Source organism: Metopolophium dirhodum, chromosome 5 (assembly GCF_019925205.1).
Source record: "Metopolophium dirhodum isolate CAU chromosome 5, ASM1992520v1, whole genome shotgun sequence".
NCBI classification, from domain to species: Eukaryota; Metazoa; Arthropoda; class Insecta; order Hemiptera; family Aphididae; genus Metopolophium; species Metopolophium dirhodum.
In genome coordinates, this window is record NC_083564.1 from 7,200,260 (window position 1) to 7,223,573 (window position 23,314).

The window sequence follows — 23,314 nt, forward strand, 5'->3', positions numbered from 1 at the left end:
TACGGAGTGGTCCACTTAACATAAAATATTTATTTTACATGACTATAAGCCGGTTACGATACAACTTTTTTGAAAACAATTATATCTGTTACTGTTGTTTTTACCCTTTTAAATAACAACATATTATGCATATTTATTTCATACCTATATTCTGAAATAGAATATTTAAAGTTTTGATGAGAGTAGTGGGCCAACATTTTGTGGGGTACCTCTGTACCACTCCATTCCGTTCATCGAAACTTTAAATATTTATAAGTTATAACTCAAAACACTATTCGTCCAAAATTCGATTTTTATACTCATGATAAATGAATCACTCGGTATAGTTGAACAATAATAAATATACACACTCAACACTTTTTGGCTACAGCGTCCAAATTATTATATACGCAGGTATTATCAAAATGGCACCATGATGGCAGTAATTTTGACATCCACCAACAAGGCAACAACACGAGTAAACTCAACGAAACATTAATTAATTACTTAATAACATTATTCCTGCAATATACTTACAGTAAATGACGTATTAAAATATACTAATCGCCGCTTATTGAACTCAATATGGGGCTGAAGCGATTGAAACAATAGGGATAAAAAGGCCCAAGATTCAAGAATAAAAATATGTATGTAAGTAATTAATATTAAGTAAAAATATGTTAATAAATAATAATAAATATATATATATTATAAGTGGATTAGAAAAATTAGGTTATGTAGTACTTATAAATATTTATTTATTTATTAGGTGCCTATGTATTTCATTATATTTACTAAATTGTAGATATTTATTTTACAATCAGAAGCAAATTAATAATAATATAGACTTTACTATGTACAATTAAAACTATTGTAATTGACGCCATCAACCGATGTAGTGAGTTCAATAGAAGAATTATTTTCTAAGAGTAAAATATACATGCAATTGGGATAATTCTGCAGTTTGAGTCCAATATAGGCATAAACGTTTTTAGGGGGTATTTTGGAGGGAGGCTTCAGCAGTTCAGCCTTCCGGAATCGATTAAAACTTACTAAGATTTTTTCGATAAATATTGATAGGTATCAGGACCGGCTCAAGCAAAAACAGTGAACTAGGCAAAATCAAATTTTGCCGCCCCTAACAATATAATATTATCAATATTTTGAAAATGCCGCCCTCTTACTAAGATAATGCTTAAGTGCCGCCCTAGGCGTGGGCCTATGTCGCCTACCCCTTGAGCCGGGCCTGATAGGTATTATTATTGCTAACATTGCTTACAATTTTCAAATAGCTTTTTTGTTTAGTATAAATAACCCAAAAAATATCTACCCTGTGATTCTGTATCAAATTTTAATAATTTTTCAAATATTAGGAAACAATAAATTATATTTCTAATATAAAAACATCAATAAAATAAGTGATAATATCTGGTAGATGCCATGCGATATAATGCACATGGACATTCTATACAAAATAAATTGTCAATATTCCAAATTGTCTGCTCCAACCGGTAATCACCTTAAAACGTGTTCTTAATTTACATAAATTATACTAATCGTTTATTATGTATAAATAATCTTCATATCATTGCGTTCATATATTTAATTTTAAGCACATCGCAATATTATCTCACAATATAAATGTGAAATGAAAATCTTTGTACAGGCTAAACTCTGGAACTAATTATCAGATCTTCTTGTTTTTTTTTTTAAAACGAAAGAGTATTTCACAGAGACGGTTTCTATGAAAGAAATCTATTTTGGGAAAATCCATCGGAAAAGTAGGAAATCTGGATATAAAAAATACAATAGTGGCGATCTGTCCAGAAAAAAGTAAACTAAATAATAAAATAAAAATTTAGTTTATTGTTGCAGATTAAAATAATAATAGTGTATCATATATTGGTTGCTATTTGTTAATCGGGCTTATTTGTGGATTTGTATTATTATTTTTTGTCAATATATATATATATAAATGAATGTCTGTGGGTAGATTAGACCTCTGGGATGAAGATAAGCTAATTTAAAAAGGGTTAATTTGGTTTTTTTATTCATCGGATTTCAGTACGGTTAGGTTAGAATAGGATTTTGTATTAATTGATTATATTAATCCACCGTAGGTGGAATTAAGTAAAAACGACAAACTCGGTATAACTTTGGTACTTTAGAGTTAAATCATACACTTACGTACAAACAGCACGGGGTCCGCGATTTACCGCAAGTAGATTGTCTACCTGATAATGTACTGATGCGAATCAGAATTTTTATTCCGGGCAACAGAAAAGTTAAGATCAATTTTGAACACTATACACCGAATATTAAATAACCAACTGAACAAAGTTTGAGTCATATAGAGTTGATACATTTAACGGGCAACGAAGTGCACAGGATCAGCTAATATAATATAATTATTATAATAGCCGGTTTAACGCAGAATACTTTTTTACGTTGACTGCCCTACTAATTTCACTGATCGTGCCACGAACGCCTTGAGTATCGTATGTGCACTCAGTAGCTTTATGAAATCGGGCTGCGTATCATATATGATACTCAGTTTTTTTTTAGTGTTTCTGACGTGGGAAATTCCCTAGATATAAATAAACAAATAATCTAAAAAAATGTCGAGCATCATATATGATACTCAAGACGAAATTGGCAAGTATATAGGTAAAATATTAAGGGCAATAGTGGTAAGTTTTGAGTGTATCACATATGATACTCAAGGCGACAAGGCATTCAACTTGTTAACAAGTTGTCAAAACACAATTTCGTTGACGATCGAATATAACCAATCAGGGTTAAGCAGTTATAAGCATAACATAAAATCGGGCGTGCTAAAAAATAATGTTGTATTAGCAATAACCGAAAGGTCATTGAACGGTCACGTTACTAAATTATATAGGTATTTTTATATACTCAATACCTACATAGGCTATAATACTCGTTGTACCGCTATAGCAGATTCCCTATATTTGTGCTATCGCTCGTCACCTTTAAAAAAAATATATCCGTACCAATCCGTTGATTACAACCATTTCGTTAATTATTAAAAATATCTTGCCTGCAATTTTATTGGCCTAATAGTGTGCACAGATACCGAAAATGTAACAAAACATTTGCGCGCATTAAATAGTATATTGTGTGGCAAGGGCGACAAGTGAGCTATTTCAATCGCGGGCTCGTGCCGCATTTCGCCCAAGACAGAAATTGATTTCCCGCACGAGCCACACATACTATTTTTTGTCACGCCTCTGAATTCATCGACCACGGTAAAGGTAATGCAGTGATCGCTATGCAACAACTAGAGTCTAGACCACGATTTAAGATAGTATGGTTGCCCAACGCCCATTAGAAAAATGATATCACACGGCATATGGTTTGAATCGAAAAGTCACGTGATCTACAGGTGCCCCCGCATATAGCGCTAATATCGGTTCAAATTAAAACTAATGATAATTGTTATGTTATACCTATAATATACAATACAAATATATTATATAATGATCGTATTACAATATTATAAATTATAAAATAGTCCACTAGAAGCGCCAGCACCGAGGGTACGATTTAAATCCAATGCCGCCTTATCATAGCTCGTCGGGCAACCATGTATATCTTAAACCGTGGTCTAGACTATAATTGTACGACAACAATATTTCATGAAAGAAACGATTTGATTTTATTTATTTTAAGCGTCACGCATGGAGGTTATAATATGATTATAAGATGTTACCAAAAGTTTATGTTTTGTGAGGACAGAAAACCGTGGTATAGACTTCAGTGTCTGTTTGTGCAGGGTGAAATGTGCGCGCAGCACTTTTGGGGATTTCCACTTAACCGCCTGGCACTATTAGGAATTCCCACTTTACCGCCCGCTGGAATAAAAAGGACCCTTTCCAACGCTTCAACCGCTATCGAAAACCAAACTTCCATTGCAGGCGTGACAAAAAATATATTTCAAGTAAAAATGTCTAAATATTATACTATTATTTTACTAATATGTAGGCACACGAATCCGTAGAACGTTTAAAATATTATCTAAATGGTAAATCGCGAGTGCAATATTAATAACAATATAAATTAAAACATTCGAACGTTTTTATCTTGCGAGCATCTGCAGAAGCGGAAAATAAATTAACGAGAAACGAGTTATTTGCAGTTACTAACAGAACGGCCTTCGACTAGCATGCCATTGGTAACGAGTGAGTTTACGATAGGTTAATATCGGATCCAATTCAGGCATGTATTACGACCACGTGATTATATGTCTGACAGCAGTCCAATGACTCTTAGACTAAAAAAAATATATAAGCACATAATATTATATAATATTAAGATAGATCGTCGCGCGGGGCTGCTGCGAAGTCTTTCGTGAATTTCGTCTACATTTGCCCGCTGGTCACGGTTATAACCCGACGTCCATCGTACACGTGACAGTCGTCAGAACCAGCAAATCCGAAATCGTGAATTCGCGAAAATATATTATTATGGTTTCCGCTTCGCTACATTTTCAGACGCGGACAGTTGTTGTCTTATTATTGTTGCAGTGCTCGTTCGTGGTCATCGTCCAAAGCGTATCGTCGGCTGCACCATCCTATCCGCCGCTATTCCAATCGGCACTGAAATTTTTGGGAGAAACACTGGTATGGGAATCCAACGAAACCGTCGACCGGGCAAAGGTGCTTCCGGAATACGATTTTATCGTGGTCGGGGCCGGAAGCGCTGGATCGGTAGTGGCGAGCAGACTGTCCGAAGTGAGTGTCTATACGGCTATAATACCTATAATATATGCGTTCCGATATTTTTAAAAATTGCTATATATAATATGAGCCGTGGACATTCCCCCCTGACTGTTTTCAGTGAAGTAAGACATTTCCCCCCCCCATTTTTTTTTTAAAGTTTACAATTTAATAATATTATTTTATTATTGAGTATGAAATCATTTTTTTCCCTATTGTCTAATATTTTAAAATATTTTCATAAATATTATAAATTATAGATGTATATTTTTGATCAACTGAACTACTTGATTCAAATTCAAAAGCAATTATTAAATTGTTAAATATCCAAACTAGTAGTTTTAACAAAAAAAAAAAGTATGAACAAAGGCTAAAAAATATGTGTTTAGAAATAACAAAAGAATCAGTAATTAAATGTTTTTTACATAATGTATCATTTTTATGTCAGAATTTAATATTTATAGCCATTTTTATTAATTATTAATTATATATTATGTTATTTTATACTTATTTTTTTTTTACATTTGTATTGTTTCAAGAAGTTTAGTTGATCAAACATATACATTTATAATCTATTATATATTTATGAAAATAAAAAAATGTTTATATATTTTATATTTTATTTAAAAAAAATAATTTCATATTAAATAATAAATAATATTGTGTTATTAAATTCAATGATATTTGTCAATAAAAAACTGTTTAAAAAATGGGGGGGAATGTCCATTTACCAATATATATATGAGGGAATTACCTGTTTCCGCCAAAATTTGAAATGACTGATTCCGCCTTCGCCTGTTTCCGCCAGGTTAAAAAAAGGGGCAAAATGTAAACTGGGCCCACGGTTACCTTTTTTGTTGTAAACTCGGCCCGGAAATTTTAGGTAATAAAATAGATCGATTGTAAATTCGGACCGGAAATTTTGACCAATAGAATATAATATGCATGATATAATTTATTCTGCAAATATATTTTACTTATATTTTTTAATACTGAAACATATTACTTATATTTTTTAATACTGAAACATATTACTTATATTTTTATACAATTTAACATTTATATAACGAATTTCATACTATGAATAATAATATGAAATTGAAAATAATTTTTGGAGGATAAAGAGAATCGCCTCCTCAAGATGTCCTCTGGATAATGCTAAATGGTTCTCAAAAATATTGTACGTATATTTTTATTCGGGCCGAGTTTACACGTCAGTCATTTTTACCTGTAAAAACCCGGGGCCGAGTTTACAATAGAGCTTTAGTACATCTTTTTTCCTCGGGCCGAGTTTACAATCGCCCAAAAAAGGTTTGATTCCCGTTTCCACAAATATTACCTGCTAAGGCAAAATTATTATAATATATGGCTGTAGCCCATAAGCGCAAAATATGACCCAAACGCAATCCAAAAGCGCAAAAATAAATATCCCATAAGCGTAAATTAATTTTATAGAAAAAAGTGTATTTTATTAAAATCATAAAGTTAATAATACTATGCTATTCGTGATTATAAAATGAATAAATAGTAATTAGTATAAAACACAGCCCACAGGTGCGGTGAATATCTGCTGTCATTTTCAATAAAATTTGCTAAATTGTCAGGAGCAATAGAAAATAGTTCATAAAACGCATCAGAAATTTCAGTAGAATGTAAAAAATCCAATCCAAAAAAATACTTTAAAAATTTGAAATTTGAAATTTCTGATTTATTTTTGCCGTAGTCAATTTTAAGTCCCAATTTTCCAATTTGTCTGTACCAAGATTGTCCTAGGCGTTACGATAAAATTCGATAATACTAAATACTAAATTAAACTAAAATAATACTAAACATCATCTGAACAGTGATCGACACTGTTGTTGTATTTTTGAATATATTCTAAAAAAATACTATGTTGTATACCTATTTAATTTAATTTATTAATTAATAATTTTAAAATGAAACCTATAGAGTAACAGCTGGTACAATATTGTATCAGGTAATACAATTTATTTTTGCGCTTTTCTACGATTACTAAAGAACAAAAGCGCAAATTCGTTTTGCGCTTTTGGGCTTCACCGTAATATATTCCATATTTTTGGTAAAAAGGGAAAATTATTTTTTTATTTATTAAAACTATGAGAAAATATAATGTATTTATTTAATTATTAATATATTATCAATATTTAATGTTGTCATATAAACGATGTAAGTACAATTATTTCAAGTTAAAACTTAAATATACCTTACAAATAATATGGATAATATCCAATACTATGGAATATATTATTATAATAATTTTACCATAGCAGGTATATTGGCGGAAAAGGGAATCGAACCTTTTTTAACCTGGTGGAAACCGCCGATGGCAGAATCGGTTATTTCAAGTTTTGGCGGAAACAGCACATACCCATATATGACATTAGACATAGTATTACGTGTTGACGTGATATACTTACCGTCAGGTTGTGAATTTATAACATTTGGATGTTTTTATTTTGTAGGTACCTATATACTTAGTAGAGTACGAATTTAATTTAAGTATTCTGTTTATTTTCATATATTCCAGCCTTGGGGAGCGTGATATTATTTAACATGCATAGGTACCTATAATAACCATTGATTATAAAATATATATTAGCAGCATTCATAGGTTTAGTCAAATAATTGTAAGCGTATATTTCATAATATTTTAAAGGTTAACTTCTTTTATTCATAATTACGGTATAATGTTTTACTTTGCTTTAAAAAAAATATTTCAAGTTCAAAACAGATAATTATATTATAAAAATAAAAAATACTTTGGTTATTACCCTCCTCTCCCCACGATTTCTATTTTCTATCAATATTGAATTCACAACCTTACAATCAACAACATATTTGATAAAACGTTAGAATTTTCCATACAATATTACAGTAATAACCAGGGCTGTGAATTTAATGCACTAAAAAACCTTAAAAAATGCAATGTCAAATGCTAAAAATTATAGTATAAAATTCTCTTAAAATGGTTATTAATTTAATTTTTATATATTTTACATTGATATTATATAAGATATTATATATTAATAAATTACATTTTATGCATAAAAATGTGTTTATTTAATAAAAAAATAATAATAAACATATTGATTGAATTTGAATGTTGTATAATGCTATTCACTTAATACATTTATTTAAATTTTTTTTTTATGTATTTATTTAGTTAAAATAATTAAGTAACTTAAATATATTTAACTACGTTCATCTTTAGTCTTTACTATTGCATTGGACAAAAACGTTTTTCAAACATGTCAATTGACGGAATTTAATTAAAAATACCGGATAAATGAACTAAAACAAGAAAATATAACCTAAAAATGCGAAAAAATGACCTTTAAAACTAAAAAGTCAAAAATTGCAAAATAAAAGTTTCATAAATGGTTTCGTATAGTTACATAATTCAAATTATGTACTTATAAAGCTACGTTCCACAATCACAAAAAAAATGCACTTTCCTACAGATAAACAACCCTAATAATAACTAATAATAAGTAATAACTAGTAATAATAATTAAACACCAGTTTGGTGTTAAATATATTTGATAGGACCGCGATGGGTTGGAAGCCCGTTAATCTATTTCGCCTAGCATTTTATACTGCTGTTTAACAAATGATACTGTTCTATGTTCGGTGACTAGGTCCAAAAATGGCAGGTGCTGTTGATCGAAGCAGGACAACAAGCCTCACACATCATGGACGTGCCTTTGGCCGCTCCGTTTTTGCAATTTGCCTCGATTAATTGGAAATACAGAACAGTTCCGATGAACAACTCGTGTCTAGGTAATATTATCCATACAAACCAATAATATTTTGCTGTCAATTAATAAGGTACTTATTATACTCACATATTTGTATACTCACAACAAACGTTTGACGTTACCCAATTTATAGGATTCGAAGGCAATCGATGCAAATTTCCCAGAGGCAAAGTCATGGGTGGCAGTAGCGTGCTGAATTACATGATATATACACGTGGTAACAGAAAGGATTACGACAATTGGGCGGATATGGGAAACACGGGTAAATTTACAAATCGTTTATCACTAATATAATTTGCAAATTGCTGACTGCAGAAATTTGGTCGAGTTTGTGTTTAAAAACTCAAAACATTATACGTTTCAATACGTGTTTTAATAGGTTGGGATTACAACAGCGTTCTGAAGTATTTCATCAAATCGGAAAACGCCAACTTGTCTCACTCCGAGCCGGATTATCACGGAAGAAACGGATTGTTGTCGGTGTCCGACGTCCCTTACAGGACTCCAATAGCGAAGGCTTTTGTGGAAGCAGGGTCGCAAATCGGACTTCCTGTTGTAGACGTCAACGGAGAGAAACAAGTCGGGATCAATTATTTACAGGTAAAATTTCGAATCAACGGTATCCGTAAATAATATTAACATTTAACACTACGGATTTGTGAACATTAAAAACATTATAAAAATATTTAAAAAAATCATTACCATATTATGTGTGACACTTAATTCCTTTTTTTTTTCAATCTTAGAAGTCTTGAAATCAAGAAGTAAGAATATAGTTTCGAATGTTTCGATAGCTATGTTTTAAGTAATTTTCATATAGCTAATATGTAAAAACGTTATTAATTATCTGGCAAGAGCACGTTTGGCACGAAAGACTATGTATTTGCATAAAATATGGTATATTGGTATGAGTTAAAAACTAAAATTTTCGATTATTTTAAATTTTTACATACGTCTTATATTATATTATTATATTATCACATTATTAACCAATAATAAAAAAAGTAAAGTGGACTTCCTGAAAAAAAAACTAAAATTTTGAATAAGTGTATAGGTTATCATTAATAATCATATACGGCATACACTATTGTGTAAACCAATACATAACTACATAATATATGCCACCACATTACTCACAAATACAAAAATAATATTATTCTGATATAGGTAGTGTATAATATATAATGTACAGTTACAAAATTTACATAAAAAATTACAGTATAATTATTAAATATTTTTCCAGGCCACCATGAAAAACGGTCTCCGACACAGTACGAACGCTGCGTTTCTTTTCCCAGCAAAAAGGAGATCAAACTTGCACGTAAAAAAGTTCAGCACAGTAACCAAGATACTGATAAACGAATCGACGAAGAAAGCGATCGGCGTGGAGTTCGTCAGGAGCGGAAAAAAAACTAGAGTGTATGCCCGGAAGGAGGTGATTGTTTCCGGTGGAGCCATAAACACACCACAGCTGCTCATGTTGTCCGGAATCGGGCCCAAACAACACCTGGCGGACCTCCGTATCCCGTTGGTGACGGACTTGCCGGTCGGCGAGAACCTGATGGACCATGTGTCGCTGGGTGGACTGGTGGCGACGGTGAACGACACAGTATCGATAAGGCTCCACAGGGTATTCAGTGACCCGAACATTCTGAACGACTTGCTGCAGAACCACAACGGCCTCTATACAGTGCCTGGTGGACCTGAAGCCCTGTCTTTCGTGGACGTGAACAGTCCGGACTTGACGGACGGACATCCCAATCTCGAGCTGCTGCTGGTGACGGGAATGTACTCGTCCCACGAGCTGATGCCCAAGCTGTGCGGCATGAAGGCCGATCTGTACGACGCAGTGTATCGGGCCACCGAGGCTATGGACGGGTTCACTGTGTTCCCGATGGTGATGCGTCCCAAGAGCCGCGGCCGCGTGTGGCTGAGGGACGCCAACCCGTTCCACCACCCGCTGATCGACCCCAACTATTTCGCCGACGACGCCGACCTGGACGTGATCGTGGCCGGAGTCCGGCTCGTCCAGCAGATGCTGCGCACGGGCCCGATGAGGTCACTCAACGCCACGATCCTGGAAACGCCGATTCCCGGTTGCGCGCAACACGTGTTCGACACGGACGCGTACTGGAAGTGTGCCGCCAGACAGATATCGTTTACGATCTATCACCTGTCCGGCACGTGTAAGATGGGACCTGCCACAGATCCGACGGCCGTCGTCGACCCGAGGTTGCGCGTGCACGGCGTGAGCGGCCTGAGAGTGGTGGACGCGTCGATCATGCCGGAAGTGCCGGCGGCTCACACCAACGCCCCGACGATCATGATCGCGGAAAAAGCGTCCGACATGATTAAAGAGGACTGGGACGTACGGACGTTGTAGATAATTTGAGCTGTAATAATATTATAATCAGCGTTAAGAATATTGATCCAAGCGACTGGCACCAATCGAATTTTTTATTGGAGGCACCAATCAAAGCGGTCCAATTCTTGTCATCGTCAGACCGTTTTTTTTTTCTTCATTACAAATACACGTATGTATTGCATAACGTGTATAGTGTTGGAGGGTTGTATATTATTTAATATTTTAATGAATTAAAAAATTGGAAAGTGCTGGTAGTTGGAAATAGGTTTTGCCATTCATACCGATTTTATACATCCATTAATAATAAATATACATTAACTCCAAACATAATATTAATTTATTATATTATACTTATTGTGATTTTTTTACTAAAATATTTTAACATTTTTTGTTTACATTTGCCACTGGCGCGTTTGATTATTTTATGTGGCTTGCCAATAAAATCTAGAAAAAATAATAGTACCTAAGTGCACCCTGTAACCACCCTAAAATAGCAAATTTCAGTAATTTTATTAACGCATCATGTACTACTGCAGCCGTTATACTATTTATTTTACCATTTATGCATTTAAATATTGTTCAATTCATTATCATATATTATTGTATTATTAGTGCCATACTGCCATTAATAAATTGTAACTACAATTATGTAGATAAACCGGTGTAGACGTAAGGTGTGTATAAAGTCATTCAACGTTTAAAAGTGAGTAATAATTGTACTGTGACATTGTAAAATAATGCGTTAGTTAATCATGTATTTTAAATAACAACAAAAAACTATCACCACTGTCGACAAGCGTGAAAATTATGTGACCTCGATTCGTATGGGAATTTTGCAAAAAATACAACTTAACTATTCTTTTTTACATTTAAGATAATGTTCTAAAATTAATATGTATAAACCCAAATTTTGAAAATAGAAAAAAAATTTAAAAAAAATCTTCATTGGGCCATAACATTGAGTACGCATATACTAGTTACCTCATCCATTTCAGAAACACCCTGTATAGTTAACAATAAGAAGGGGTGGATAGACCTATCGGGAAATCGGGACTGTGCCAACTTATGGAGTCCACAGTCTCACCGTATTTTATGTTCTAAATGATATTAATAATACAATAGGTAGTCAATAATATAATATCAAACTATGTACACAATTTGAAAATAGTTTGAAAATGGTGATCTATTCGATAATAGAAAAAAAATTTGGAAAATGTTACTTTTTTTCGAAATTAGGTATTGGCGGCATACCTGTTGATGGCTTTTTAATACAAATTTTACGTTTAGTGAATTTTGTGGTGTAAAGATTTTCGAGTGAACTTCAAAACTAAGCTAGATATTTAACGGTACCATCAAGTAACAATTTTGCCAACAAATTTTTCAAATATATTAGTTTTAACTGTCAAAGGGATTGAAAACAGTTTTTAGAACGACGATTATATTTCTTTGATTTATAAAAGGAAGGAGCTTATTTTGACGCCTTAAATTGTGCTATAACTACTAAAAAAGGTGGGTAAGTGGATGTCGCTCTGCTGTACAGTAGGTTACAAGTGGGTCACTGTAATGGATGGTGTTAAATTTGAATTCAATGATATAATATCATTGTATAAGAAAAACGATTCTGAGCGAAAACGGTCAGTCAGCTTATGATACTACCAAGTATATTTGATGATATTATTGTGAATAAAGAAATTTATATATAACTTATTTATGTGGAGCCTAAGAGCCTTGTTTTCAATTTTCAATCCTTAGCTATAAAAGTTGAACATTTTATACATTTTTAACTACAAAATAATTATTAAATTATAAAGTTGATAAATGTTGTCAAAATTTGAACTTTAAATGCTTATAAAAAAAAATTGTGCCTATGTATTTTTAATACTTTTCAACCGCTATTAGAACGATATATCAGGAGGGATCCTTATATTAAATTTTCACGCTTTTTTACCCAACAAATACAATTTTATTGATAATTATAGAAAAAAAAACTAAAAAAATTGAAAACTGACAATGTCCGTAAACAGCTCAAAAAGAGTCAAACTATTTTCAAAATTTTATCATGTATAGAAAATGCTAATACAAACATTCAGTGAAATTTTTAAGTATCTGCAGTCATACATTTTTTAATTACAACAAAATAAGAAAATCGTTACATGAGATATCGAGTGAATATCAAATGTTGTAAAAATATGAATTTCAAACGCTCATAAAAATTTAATTTGACTTTCTTGTAGTCAAATAATAATCAGTTTTTTTTTGATAAAGGTAGACAAACTTATGGATAATCTTGTATTGCATTTCCAAATCCTAGATTTAAAAAGAAAAATTTTTATGAATTCTCAACTCAAAATAATTTGCTAATTTTCGTGATTTTTCTGTATTTTGTCAAGATTTGAACTTTAAATGCTTATAAATAAAAACTGTGACTAAGAATTTTTAATTTTTTTTATCTGCCTTTGAAACAATTACCTAGGAGCCTTCCATTAAATTTTCAATCTTTTTTACCCAACAGATAACATTTTATTGATATTTCTAGAAAAAAAAACTAAAAAAAAATGGAAACTGAAAATATCCGTAAACAGCTCAAAATAAGTCAAAATATTTAGAAAATGTTTTGGTGTATAGAAAATGCTAATATAAACATTCTGTCAAAATTGAATGTACCTACGGTCATTTGTCTTAGAGTTTCAGCAAAAACCAAAATCGATTTTCTCAAAAAACAGATTTTGCATAAAAATTCCCGTTTTCTCTTAATTTTTCTTTTGTTTTTCACGTCGCGTTTGAAAACTACTGAGAAATTTTTACTTTTGACTCCCCTAAGTGCCAACTAGGTTCACTTTCCTATCAGAAAAGTTACTGTTGAAGAAAATCCAAGCACTTTTACCGTCCTAAAAGGTGATGACAGACACAAAAAAAAAATTTAAAAAAACACACATCATTGTAAAATCAATACATTCATCACTTTGCTCAGAATCTAAAATTTAGAAAATGTTACTTTTTTTACAGTGGTGCCGACAAGAAAATAATATCAGGGAAAAAATAAAATAATGATTGTCAGTATTTTTAAATGCGCATCGGGCAGTTGTGTCCTCCGAGATAACAGATATCCCTTATCTTAAACCGTGTTTGTTATAATCACAGCTGATAAAAATTTAATAATTTATAATTTACAATTGAAAATTGTTAGTTAATAAAACTAATTTATTGTTCTATCATAAAAAGGACTTAGATATCTTAGGCTGTGGTTAATAATTATTAATTAATGTGTAAAAAGTTTAAATGTTTTTTGTTTATTACGAATGGTGATTTACCATTTTACATAGTAAATAGAATGATTAATGAACGTTAAGTTATAGGCGTAAGGAATCCGTTTCTAATATATTAGATTGGTTTACACTTGATGAAAGAATAAAAAATAAATGTCCCTGCAGTCATTACAATATAATGGAATTTGTTGTGTTAATTTTACAGTAAAACACAGAATTTCCATTTATGAATAATATTATTGTTAATGGTAAGTATTTGAATTATTTATTTAATTAATTATATTATTTTTTATTTGTATTAAACTATATTTTTTTCAGATGATATATTGATATGCAGAATATAATCTATAAGATTTAGTCGATAATTTACATGATAATAATGTGATTAATGGATATTTGGGAACTTTGGTTGAACATAATTTCAGTGGTATTATTCTGAAGTAATTATTTTAATTTAACTATTATATTATTTTACCACAAGTGAGCAATTTATGTATTTTGTATATTACCGTTTTATGTTTCTTATATTGAATATGTTGCATATTGGAGTGCTGTTTTTTTGCAATCATTTATAAGAATATATACTTTCCGCATACTTGTTGTAACTTACAGATACCTGTCTTACTATTGCATAACATACCAAAATGTATGTTCATCAGACCTAATTAGCTTAAATATTATATATTGACCTGTTTTTTTTTTGTTTTTTTTTTTCGTATTATTGAGAACTGCGATTTGCATTACAGCTCCCCGGCCCCCATATTATATATTGACCTATAATTAAACTTAAAGATACAAACATGTGCTATGTGTCTAAGTGCTCTCATTTGTTTTGTAAAATATTTTAATTATTAATCAATTTAATAGTACCAGTCACTAGGTGTAGAATATTAATATTTTTTTTATTTTTTTATTTTATTGAAACATCTACAATCTATACAATTTTCTATGTACAATTAGTAGATTTGATAATTGATAGTAATAATAGGTTGACATGAATCTTAAGATTAGGGAGAATACCCAGTGGTCCTATAAAGTGATGGTAATAACAATGAACATTTTTAAATTTTTTAAAGGTGTTACCTGGTAGCAACATCCAGCACTTATTCTGCTCGCCTACTAAAGAAGCAGATCTCTATACCATTGTCTTTAGAGTCTGCGGCACGGGTTATCGGGGAGTGTGTTCATTGATAGTTTAAAGATTAGTGGATTTGTGTGTTCTTGAAGTTTATTGTGAAATCTGGTGTAATATAATTTAGAGTTTTGGTTAAGATTTTGGACTTTAAGATCTTTGTGGGGATCGTTATTGGTTAAGTACCAGGGTACAGATGAAACTAGGCAAAGGCATATTGACTGAAAGGCTTGGATTGTACGGGTGTTAGAAGGTTTAGCGGCACTCCATAATTGAACGTCGCAAGTCCATAGTGGCCTGAGTAAGGACTTGTAAATTAGTAGTTTGATATTTATATTCATTTTAGATTTCAGTAGGGGTCTAAGGTGGTGGGGACGTGTATTAAAGACTTTTCGTTTGGCTTTTAGGTGAGGATTCCCGGTTAGTTTATTGTCGAGGATGAGACCATGATATTTAACTTCTGAGTAGGAGAGGATTGGGATGTTGTTCATTGTGACTAAGGGGCAAGATCCTTTTCTTAGGGTGAATGTAATAAAGGAGGACTTGGATTCGTTAATTTTAATTTTCCATCTTTTTGTCCAGAGGTCAATTATGTTGAGTTGTCTTTGTAACATACTAAAAACAATGATTGGGTTTTCATTGGAAGCCACAATTGCTGTGTCATCCGCGTAGAATATTAATATTTAAAAATTAAAATATTGTAAAAAACAAACGAGATAACTCAGATAATATTACAGAAGCTCTTACATGATCTTGAAGTTTGATAGTAGTCAATTCACTCTAATATTCACTCTAACAACAACAAATTGGAACTGCTGAAGGTTGAGCATACATCTTTGTATCGTATGCGTTAGATGAAGATAATATATGTGGGTATGACATTCTGTTAATGTTTATAGAGTAAAATCGAATTCTTTAATTTATTTTATTGGGTGACCAAAATTTGATATTTTTAGAAAATGTTAACTAATTAATTATTAAATACTTAAATACATATTTAATTAGCAACTTTGAGATCAAATTGCAGTGTTAATAATCCATTAATATTAAGATCATATTATAAAATTGAAATAAATGTATAAAAATTAAATAATTTAATTTAATTATTATTATTAATGAATGTGTGAAAAAAGGGGGTTCCCAAATGTATATTTTTTTATTATATTAATATATTTTTATTTTTGTCTTTATAATAGGTTTGTTTTATGTTACTGGTTACAATTTGATTATGAAGTACTTTTACAACCATTCAACTGCCATACAAATAAGTAAATTGACTGCCTCACCTCAACTATGACAAACTATGTACACAACTAGTATACATTGCTAAATTTTATATAATATATATATTAAATGCTGAAATATTCAAAAGTTTTTAAAAAAATATCTTAAGTGCTGTAATATGGTATATCTATTACTGGTTTAGTGTTAGTTATTAGATTTTGTACAGATATTTAAATAACATTAATTAATCAAAAACATTTAAAATAATAAAGAAGTATAACTTAATTTATCAAATAATTCTGAATATTTTTAGGAATTATAAAAGAACCATTCTCTTTAATCATTTGAAGGTGTGTTAAAGAAATATGAATCAGTGATGTAACAAAATGCATGTAAACATACGTACAACCACAATCAGTGTTGCGTAGTTGTAATGAATCATTAGCGTACACACAAATTACATTTTAAACTTGTTTTGTTGCAATAGCTTAAAATATTATAACATTAATATGTTATTTGAAGTAAGCAAATAAAATGCTCTTTCCTTTCATCTAGGAAAAGAAACGAGTCCATATAATAACTATTTTAAATTTCAAATGAATTATACCTAAAATCTAATGTTTTCCTTTTAAAAGTGTATTTGTGGCTATCAAAATGAAATCCTTGTTTAAAGTATCAGTGTCTAAAACTTTTTGTAATATATTAGTATTACCTTTCATAGTACAAAAATATAAAGATTGACTTTTCTTTCCTATTATTAATAATTAAGTAGCTGAACACATCATGCAATTATAAATGAACTTATCCACACAGTTTTAAACTCATCTGAAAGAGAAGGATTTAGTTTCAATTTTGGCAATTCTACTTCATCCGATTCAGTACTAATATTTATAATATCACTTAAATTTTGACCTACTAATACTTTTTTTATCTTTTAAAATTCAAAATAGAAAATATAATTATTATCTAAATAAAAATTATTTTTTTATATAAATACAGATATTTTGAGAATGTATTTTAGATGCTTTGTCAAGATACTTTTCATCAAAAGTACCTATTTAAAATCTATATTTGAGTGCTTTAAAAGTATTTGAATTGTGAATACTATTACTGAAGTTATAGATACTTTACTAAACGGCAACGGCCCTTGGGTATACTGATGTGTGGTACTGTGGTTTGTAAAATAAATTAGCGTATTAGGTATTCATAATACAAATTATACTCACAATGATTGTACAACAATGAAATTATATTATATAAACAGGTTATAGGTGCAATTAATAAAACTGGAATATATATAAAGAAAATTGGTAGGTAAGTATAATAAATATAACATTGAGGTAGGAGATGCAACTACACTGGAGTTCAAATCAGAACAGAAATTAGAATCATTTTGAGAGGATGTCAGCACATTATTTGTTTTCTCTCTCTGACCCATGAGTAACATAGCAAATTTAAGTTTAGCAGAACCAAGTACCAACCAGATGTTATTACTTTTAATATTAGAGTGAATTCACCTATGTTATAACTTATGATTTTATGAACGTGTAAATTATTACAATTTAAAATTGCTAATAAATTGTATGAAAATTGAAATATCGTAAAAAAGCCAACGTAGGGGCACAGGTAATGTTCTTAGGTTAAAATTTGATATTAAGTAAATTGGTGCTGCTCAGATGTGCGGTCTCCAATAATATACCTATGTAAATCGCATATCCTAGCAGCAAAAGATAAAATTGGCCCAAATATAGTTTTCAGCTGTATTCACGATATAGTTTTGTATTTTCCACTTATATTTATTGTTAGATACTAAAAGATAAAATTATTGATAGATACACAACAGTTATATGATTTAGGTAGTGGTGTACCTATTTAAAAATATTGTTAGTAAGGAAACTATAAGTAGAGGTATAGAGTAGTCAATAAGTACTTATCGTGAAGTATGTTCAAGTATTGTTCAAAAACAACCAAAGTCCAAAGGTGATGGGCACTGTCATAAAACCAATACCTACAGATTAATTATGCTTCATTAATTTTTTTGCTAATATTACATAATATATATGATACGATTATTTTTAATATTTTTTGAATTTGTATAATAAAATAAATTTATTTTTGATAATATACAAAAAAAAAATAAAAAAAATGTAATATTTGTTTCAATAAATTATGACATTGCGTATTATAGACTATAGGTAAAGGTAAGTACTATGCATAATTCACTATACGGTCTACATAATAATATTATCGGTAATAATATGTCGTCAAAGACAGAAAATAAATGGTGCGCTGACTCCTCTTAATTTTTATTTGGTTAATTAATATGTTTAAAACATTATTTTTAATTTTCGCTTTAGAGTACAAGCCCGCCCACCAATTTACTATCGTATTTAACAATAGACAGCGAGTCCAGCATCAAAATTATGAATCCTAGTTAAAAATATCCCCCAAAAATACAATACCTATGTATATTATGCTTTACGGCTTATACCACTATAGCTACCAAAATGGCCAAGTGCAAAACTACATACCTACTACGTCTATACGTCTATACTCTATACAAATAAGCGCTGTTCAAAAAAATAAATTGTATTTTATGTTATTGTTATATAAACGAAATAGGTACATTTCATTATACAAACATTTTATATTTTTGAAAAACCATAAATATTATTATTGCCTATCAAATTAAACTAGGGAAATCGCTCTGCTGACGATAGTGAAGTTGCCCCACCAACTCGGCCGATCGACTCCAAACCGGTATCAATATTTTGCAAATTAATTGCAAATAATTGCAAATTGGGTTTCAGTGATATTATTTTCAAATTGATTTACACCAGTTTGCAACACCACTCATTCTCCGGAAAATATGATTTCTCTATTATTTAAAACTCGAAAATATTATGAGTAGATACTAGATATTATATATAGGAACTAAATTACAATAACTAAATGTATAATAACGGTCTGTACAGTAGCAGGAATAATGATTCTACAGAGAGCACCAGGATATCAATCTATATACCTATATACCTATCTAGTATCTGCCTACACCTAATGTTAACTCTTTCTTCGACATTTGTATGATCTGGTTTTGCTACAACTATGCTGCTAGGTACGCTGTTTTCTACTCCTGTAGTTATGTAATTAAATCCTTAAATTAAAATGAATCTTATCTGATAACTAAATTGTTTAAATAACAAATATATATTACAGTTGAACTTAGTAAACTCGAACATATTTCACTGGAAGTCTGAAAATCATCGATACCTCGAACTTTTTCCCGATCTCTGCTAGAATTTCTTATAATTTTATTATCCTTGCATAACTCGAACTTTTTGGCTGGTCCCTTCAACTTCGAGTTAACCAAGTCCGACTATACAATTATATTATTTGTAACAACTTGATTGGTACAACAACTTGGTTAGTACCTACTTATATTGTCAAATATCAGATGATTTAGTATTCACATATTATTATTTATTATTTATTTATTTATTTGTTTTCATTTAAAACAGAAATGTATACATACATGTAAAATTACAAATATTTATACATATTATAATTTGGCATTATATATAAATGATTGTCTCCGTAAGCTAGGCTTGTTGTGGAGACAAGGTTCTTAAAAAATATCTCGTACATTTACTAAATAATTAAATTAACACATTATAAGTCGATCATAGTTGATTATGTGAAAATAAGCTATCATGAATATAAATTTTTAAATATTTTAGAATTACATAATAAATATAACAATTTGACAGGAATACAGAAAAATTATAAGATTATAATTATCGTACTTTTACCGAATTATGTGATAGGTATTTATTAAATGTGTATTGTTAATTTAATAATATTGGTATTAGGCCCTTATACAAGTAATGCGCATTTGAAAGAATAAATATTAAAATAACTAATACTGTACATACACAAATTGAAAACCCTTTGTCTGTGAATGTTAAAGATTTACCTACTTGAATATATTATTTTAATTATTGAGCGGTAGGCAGGTAGTGGTTATTACATAGGTACCAATTTATGTTTGATTAATTATATTATCATTAGTTAAAATATCATCATAGTTATTAAATTGTTCAATTCTTGATATTGGTAGAACATTAAAAAAGGCAAATCGGTATCCGTTTTAATCTAGGTACGACCTACGACCAGGCTTCATATATGTTTTCATAGTTTATTGATTACTATTTCATTTATGCTCCTACCATATGATATTATAATAAATCGATATCTGACCTAATAGGTAGTTTTCAGTTCATCTATAAAGTTGCAAACAGTAACTATTAGATTCTGAGCCGAGGGATTTTGTTTTTCGTTTTAATTCAAAAATTATTAAATATAGTGATTGGAAACTTTCATAAAATATACCTATACTAGCATTTACTAGACTTGATATAATTTTTCAAAATATTATAGGTACCCCTTTTTATGCTGTTTAATATTTATAGTTATTTTAAATTTAGGCTTTCGGTTTATTTTTGATTTTCGTATGATCTTGTGAGCAAAATAATTTGAGTATTTAATACAAGGTTCCTCATAAGTGATGAGACCAAAATTAAAAATATATCGTAGGTACATCGTCACAATTTTTTTTTTAATAGGCACCTATTTAAAGTTTTAATTTGAATGAAATTGATCGAATTCATGAAAATCTGTAAATTATTTTGTAGATAAAAATGTATAACATATTTGATTTTAACACCTAAGGTTTGTAAATTTAACATACGATTCCACATACGTTTTAATGTATAAAAAAATGCTTAGTATAGACCATAGAGCTATGTACGTCTTTAAGTCTCTGTAATTCGTCAAATTCATACGGTAGCGAAAATTCACACGTAAAATAATGATTTCTCCTCGAACGGTCTTTGAAATTTTGTCGTCACTCAAAAAGTGGTCCGTAGAAGTTTGAATCTGTCTACAATAATATTTCTTGTATGAATCATGAATAATAACAATAACGCAATAATCTAGTGAGCCCACTCGCACCGCTGTGCTGGCGGGGAAAGTAGCAGGTACCACTTGACACAATATATATCTATGGGCGAGGAAATCCGATGCCGGCAAGTAGCCGTCTCCGGCATCCACCACAAACGGTGCCGGTGCTCGTTATATTATGTATAATCGATACCTACGCAGTTATTTCACGGTGTGTTGTGCGTGTGGGTGGCGATACGACGACGGGTGGGTGGATTAGTGGGTCGGTGAGTATAAATTCAGGAGTGAGGGAGAGCGCAACGGTCGGGTCGCCGCCGGTGGGAGGGAGGATAGAAAAAGCTTGCAGACGGCGGCGGGGGTAGTGATGCTTTTGGCACGGGTAGGTGTGGTCCCGCCGTTGTCTCCATCTTGTGCCAGGAAAGTTCCGGAAACGTCGGTTGGTTGCGCAGGTGGTCGATACCAACTTCCGGTTGGCCCTACCACCATTTCCATAACAAAAGCTTCCCGCTCCACCTCTTCCCAGTCCCGCGCCACACACGTGCTTTGCCACCGTCTTTTTGCTCCACTACTGCACGCCCTATCACTATTTCTCTCTCTCTCTCTCTTTCTCTCTCTCTATCTTGATATCAGCATATATATATAGCATTTATACACACGCGATGGATATAACAGTAGCTGTTGTTAATCTTACACGCGTGAATTCTACGCCGATTCCCGCCTTACCTGGGACGACAAAGAGGTACAACCGTTGTATTCTTCATTTTCCTGTACTTCAATGATGTTGTAGACGAAACTATATAAAATATTATGTTTTGTCAACTGAAAGGGGTAAAAATGTATACGAAAACATCAATTCATGTCAATTTATTTTCTTATTGAGTTATAAATAAATATCGTTGATTGTCGTAAAGAATATTCTATCTTTTATTTAACCTTGTTAAGTTTAAAATATTAAACTCTTATTTTAATTTGTTTGTTTTGTTTTTAAATTGATTATTGTTCAACATTTATAATGCATTCACTTTAAATAATGAGAAGCATGCCCCCAGCTCAAGCTTCGCTTATAGGGGGTGCTGCAATTGCCAACTCTTATTTTTGTAAATATTGTATATTATAATATCTTTTGTTTCAATAAAGATTATTATTATTATTATTATTAAAAAAAATTGAAAGTATAGACGTACTTATAATACGTAAATATTTTATATGTAGGTATAACCTATATACGTTCCAGGTTTATAAAATATATTGTTTTAGTTTATACTACCTATACAATAAATTTAAATTTATTCAAAACAATGCACGTTTTTTTATTAAATTAAATGTGTAACGTGTTGCAGATATTCGTTATAATATTTTGTTTTATATAATATAATGTAGTAATTTATTGTAATTATATATTGTTCCTGTAAACTTTTTTTGTATTTGTATTTGATTTTTGTAATAACATCATGTTAGTACTCTTAACTACAGGTCAATATCGAACAACTATGAAATTAGCGTATACCTATTGGTATTAAAGTAGGTAGTAATAATAATATATTATGTATTTATCTTACTTGAACTGTATTAATTTCCAATAAAACTACAAATTATTCATACGAGTAGACGGTGATCGGTGGTTGTCGAATTGGTCTTATAAAGTGATTCTATTGACTGCAAAAATATAAAATACTGCAATGCAATGTTCGCTTTAACCACTCAGAATATTATACAGAAAGTGTATAGGAGAATAGGTCATATAGGTACGTAAGTATTGTAAAATTATAATTCCATCAATGCCGATAAGGAATGCACATTACGAGTGAATTACTTCCTCCTCGTCCTGCCACACTTATGATTAATACAATGCGAAGTTTTGTGGGACTTTT

The 23,314-nt window shown here is 30.8% G+C and overlaps 1 protein-coding gene and 1 long non-coding RNA gene across 4 annotated transcripts; both read left to right on the plus strand.

Annotated features, from left to right (window-relative positions):
- Positions 1–419: 419 nt before the first annotated feature.
- Positions 420–11,259, plus strand: LOC132944928 (glucose dehydrogenase [FAD, quinone]-like). Of its 3 annotated transcripts, XM_061014488.1 has the most exons (7): positions 433–457; positions 519–630; positions 4,527–4,733; positions 8,378–8,519; positions 8,631–8,759; positions 8,877–9,097; positions 9,741–11,259. In XM_061014488.1, the coding sequence occupies exons 2-7, from the start codon at positions 625–627 to the stop codon at positions 10,878–10,880; spliced, it is 1,845 nt and encodes a 614-aa protein (XP_060870471.1). In that variant the 5' UTR covers positions 433–457; positions 519–624; the 3' UTR covers positions 10,881–11,259. The 3 variants fall into 3 exon arrangements, with proteins under 3 accessions (XP_060870470.1, XP_060870471.1, XP_060870469.1); XM_061014487.1 differs by having other exon boundaries at positions 420–630; XM_061014486.1 differs by lacking the exons at positions 433–457; positions 519–630 and adding an exon at positions 3,767–3,940.
- Positions 11,260–13,954: 2,695 nt separating this feature from the next.
- On the plus strand, positions 13,955–17,284 carry LOC132944856 (uncharacterized). The gene is made up of 3 exons (XR_009664486.1): positions 13,955–14,376; positions 14,447–14,568; positions 16,457–17,284. It is a non-coding gene; the product is annotated as an uncharacterized LOC132944856 (long non-coding RNA).
- Positions 17,285–23,314: the final 6,030 nt, after the last annotated feature.

What these genes read in the sequence shown, in the direction of transcription:
- LOC132944928 (XM_061014486.1), top strand. Translation starts at nt 3,782, where the DNA reads ATGTGCGCGCAGCACTTTTGGGGATTTCCACTTAACCGCCTGGCACTA. An exon ending in TGGCGAGCAGACTGTCCGAA is followed by an intron (nt 4,734 to 8,377) that starts GTGAGTGTCTAT and finishes TTCGGTGACTAG; the next exon opens with GTCCAAAAATGGCAGGTGCT. An exon ending in GGCGGATATGGGAAACACGG is followed by an intron (nt 8,760 to 8,876) that starts GTAAATTTACAA and finishes GTGTTTTAATAG; the next exon opens with GTTGGGATTACAACAGCGTT.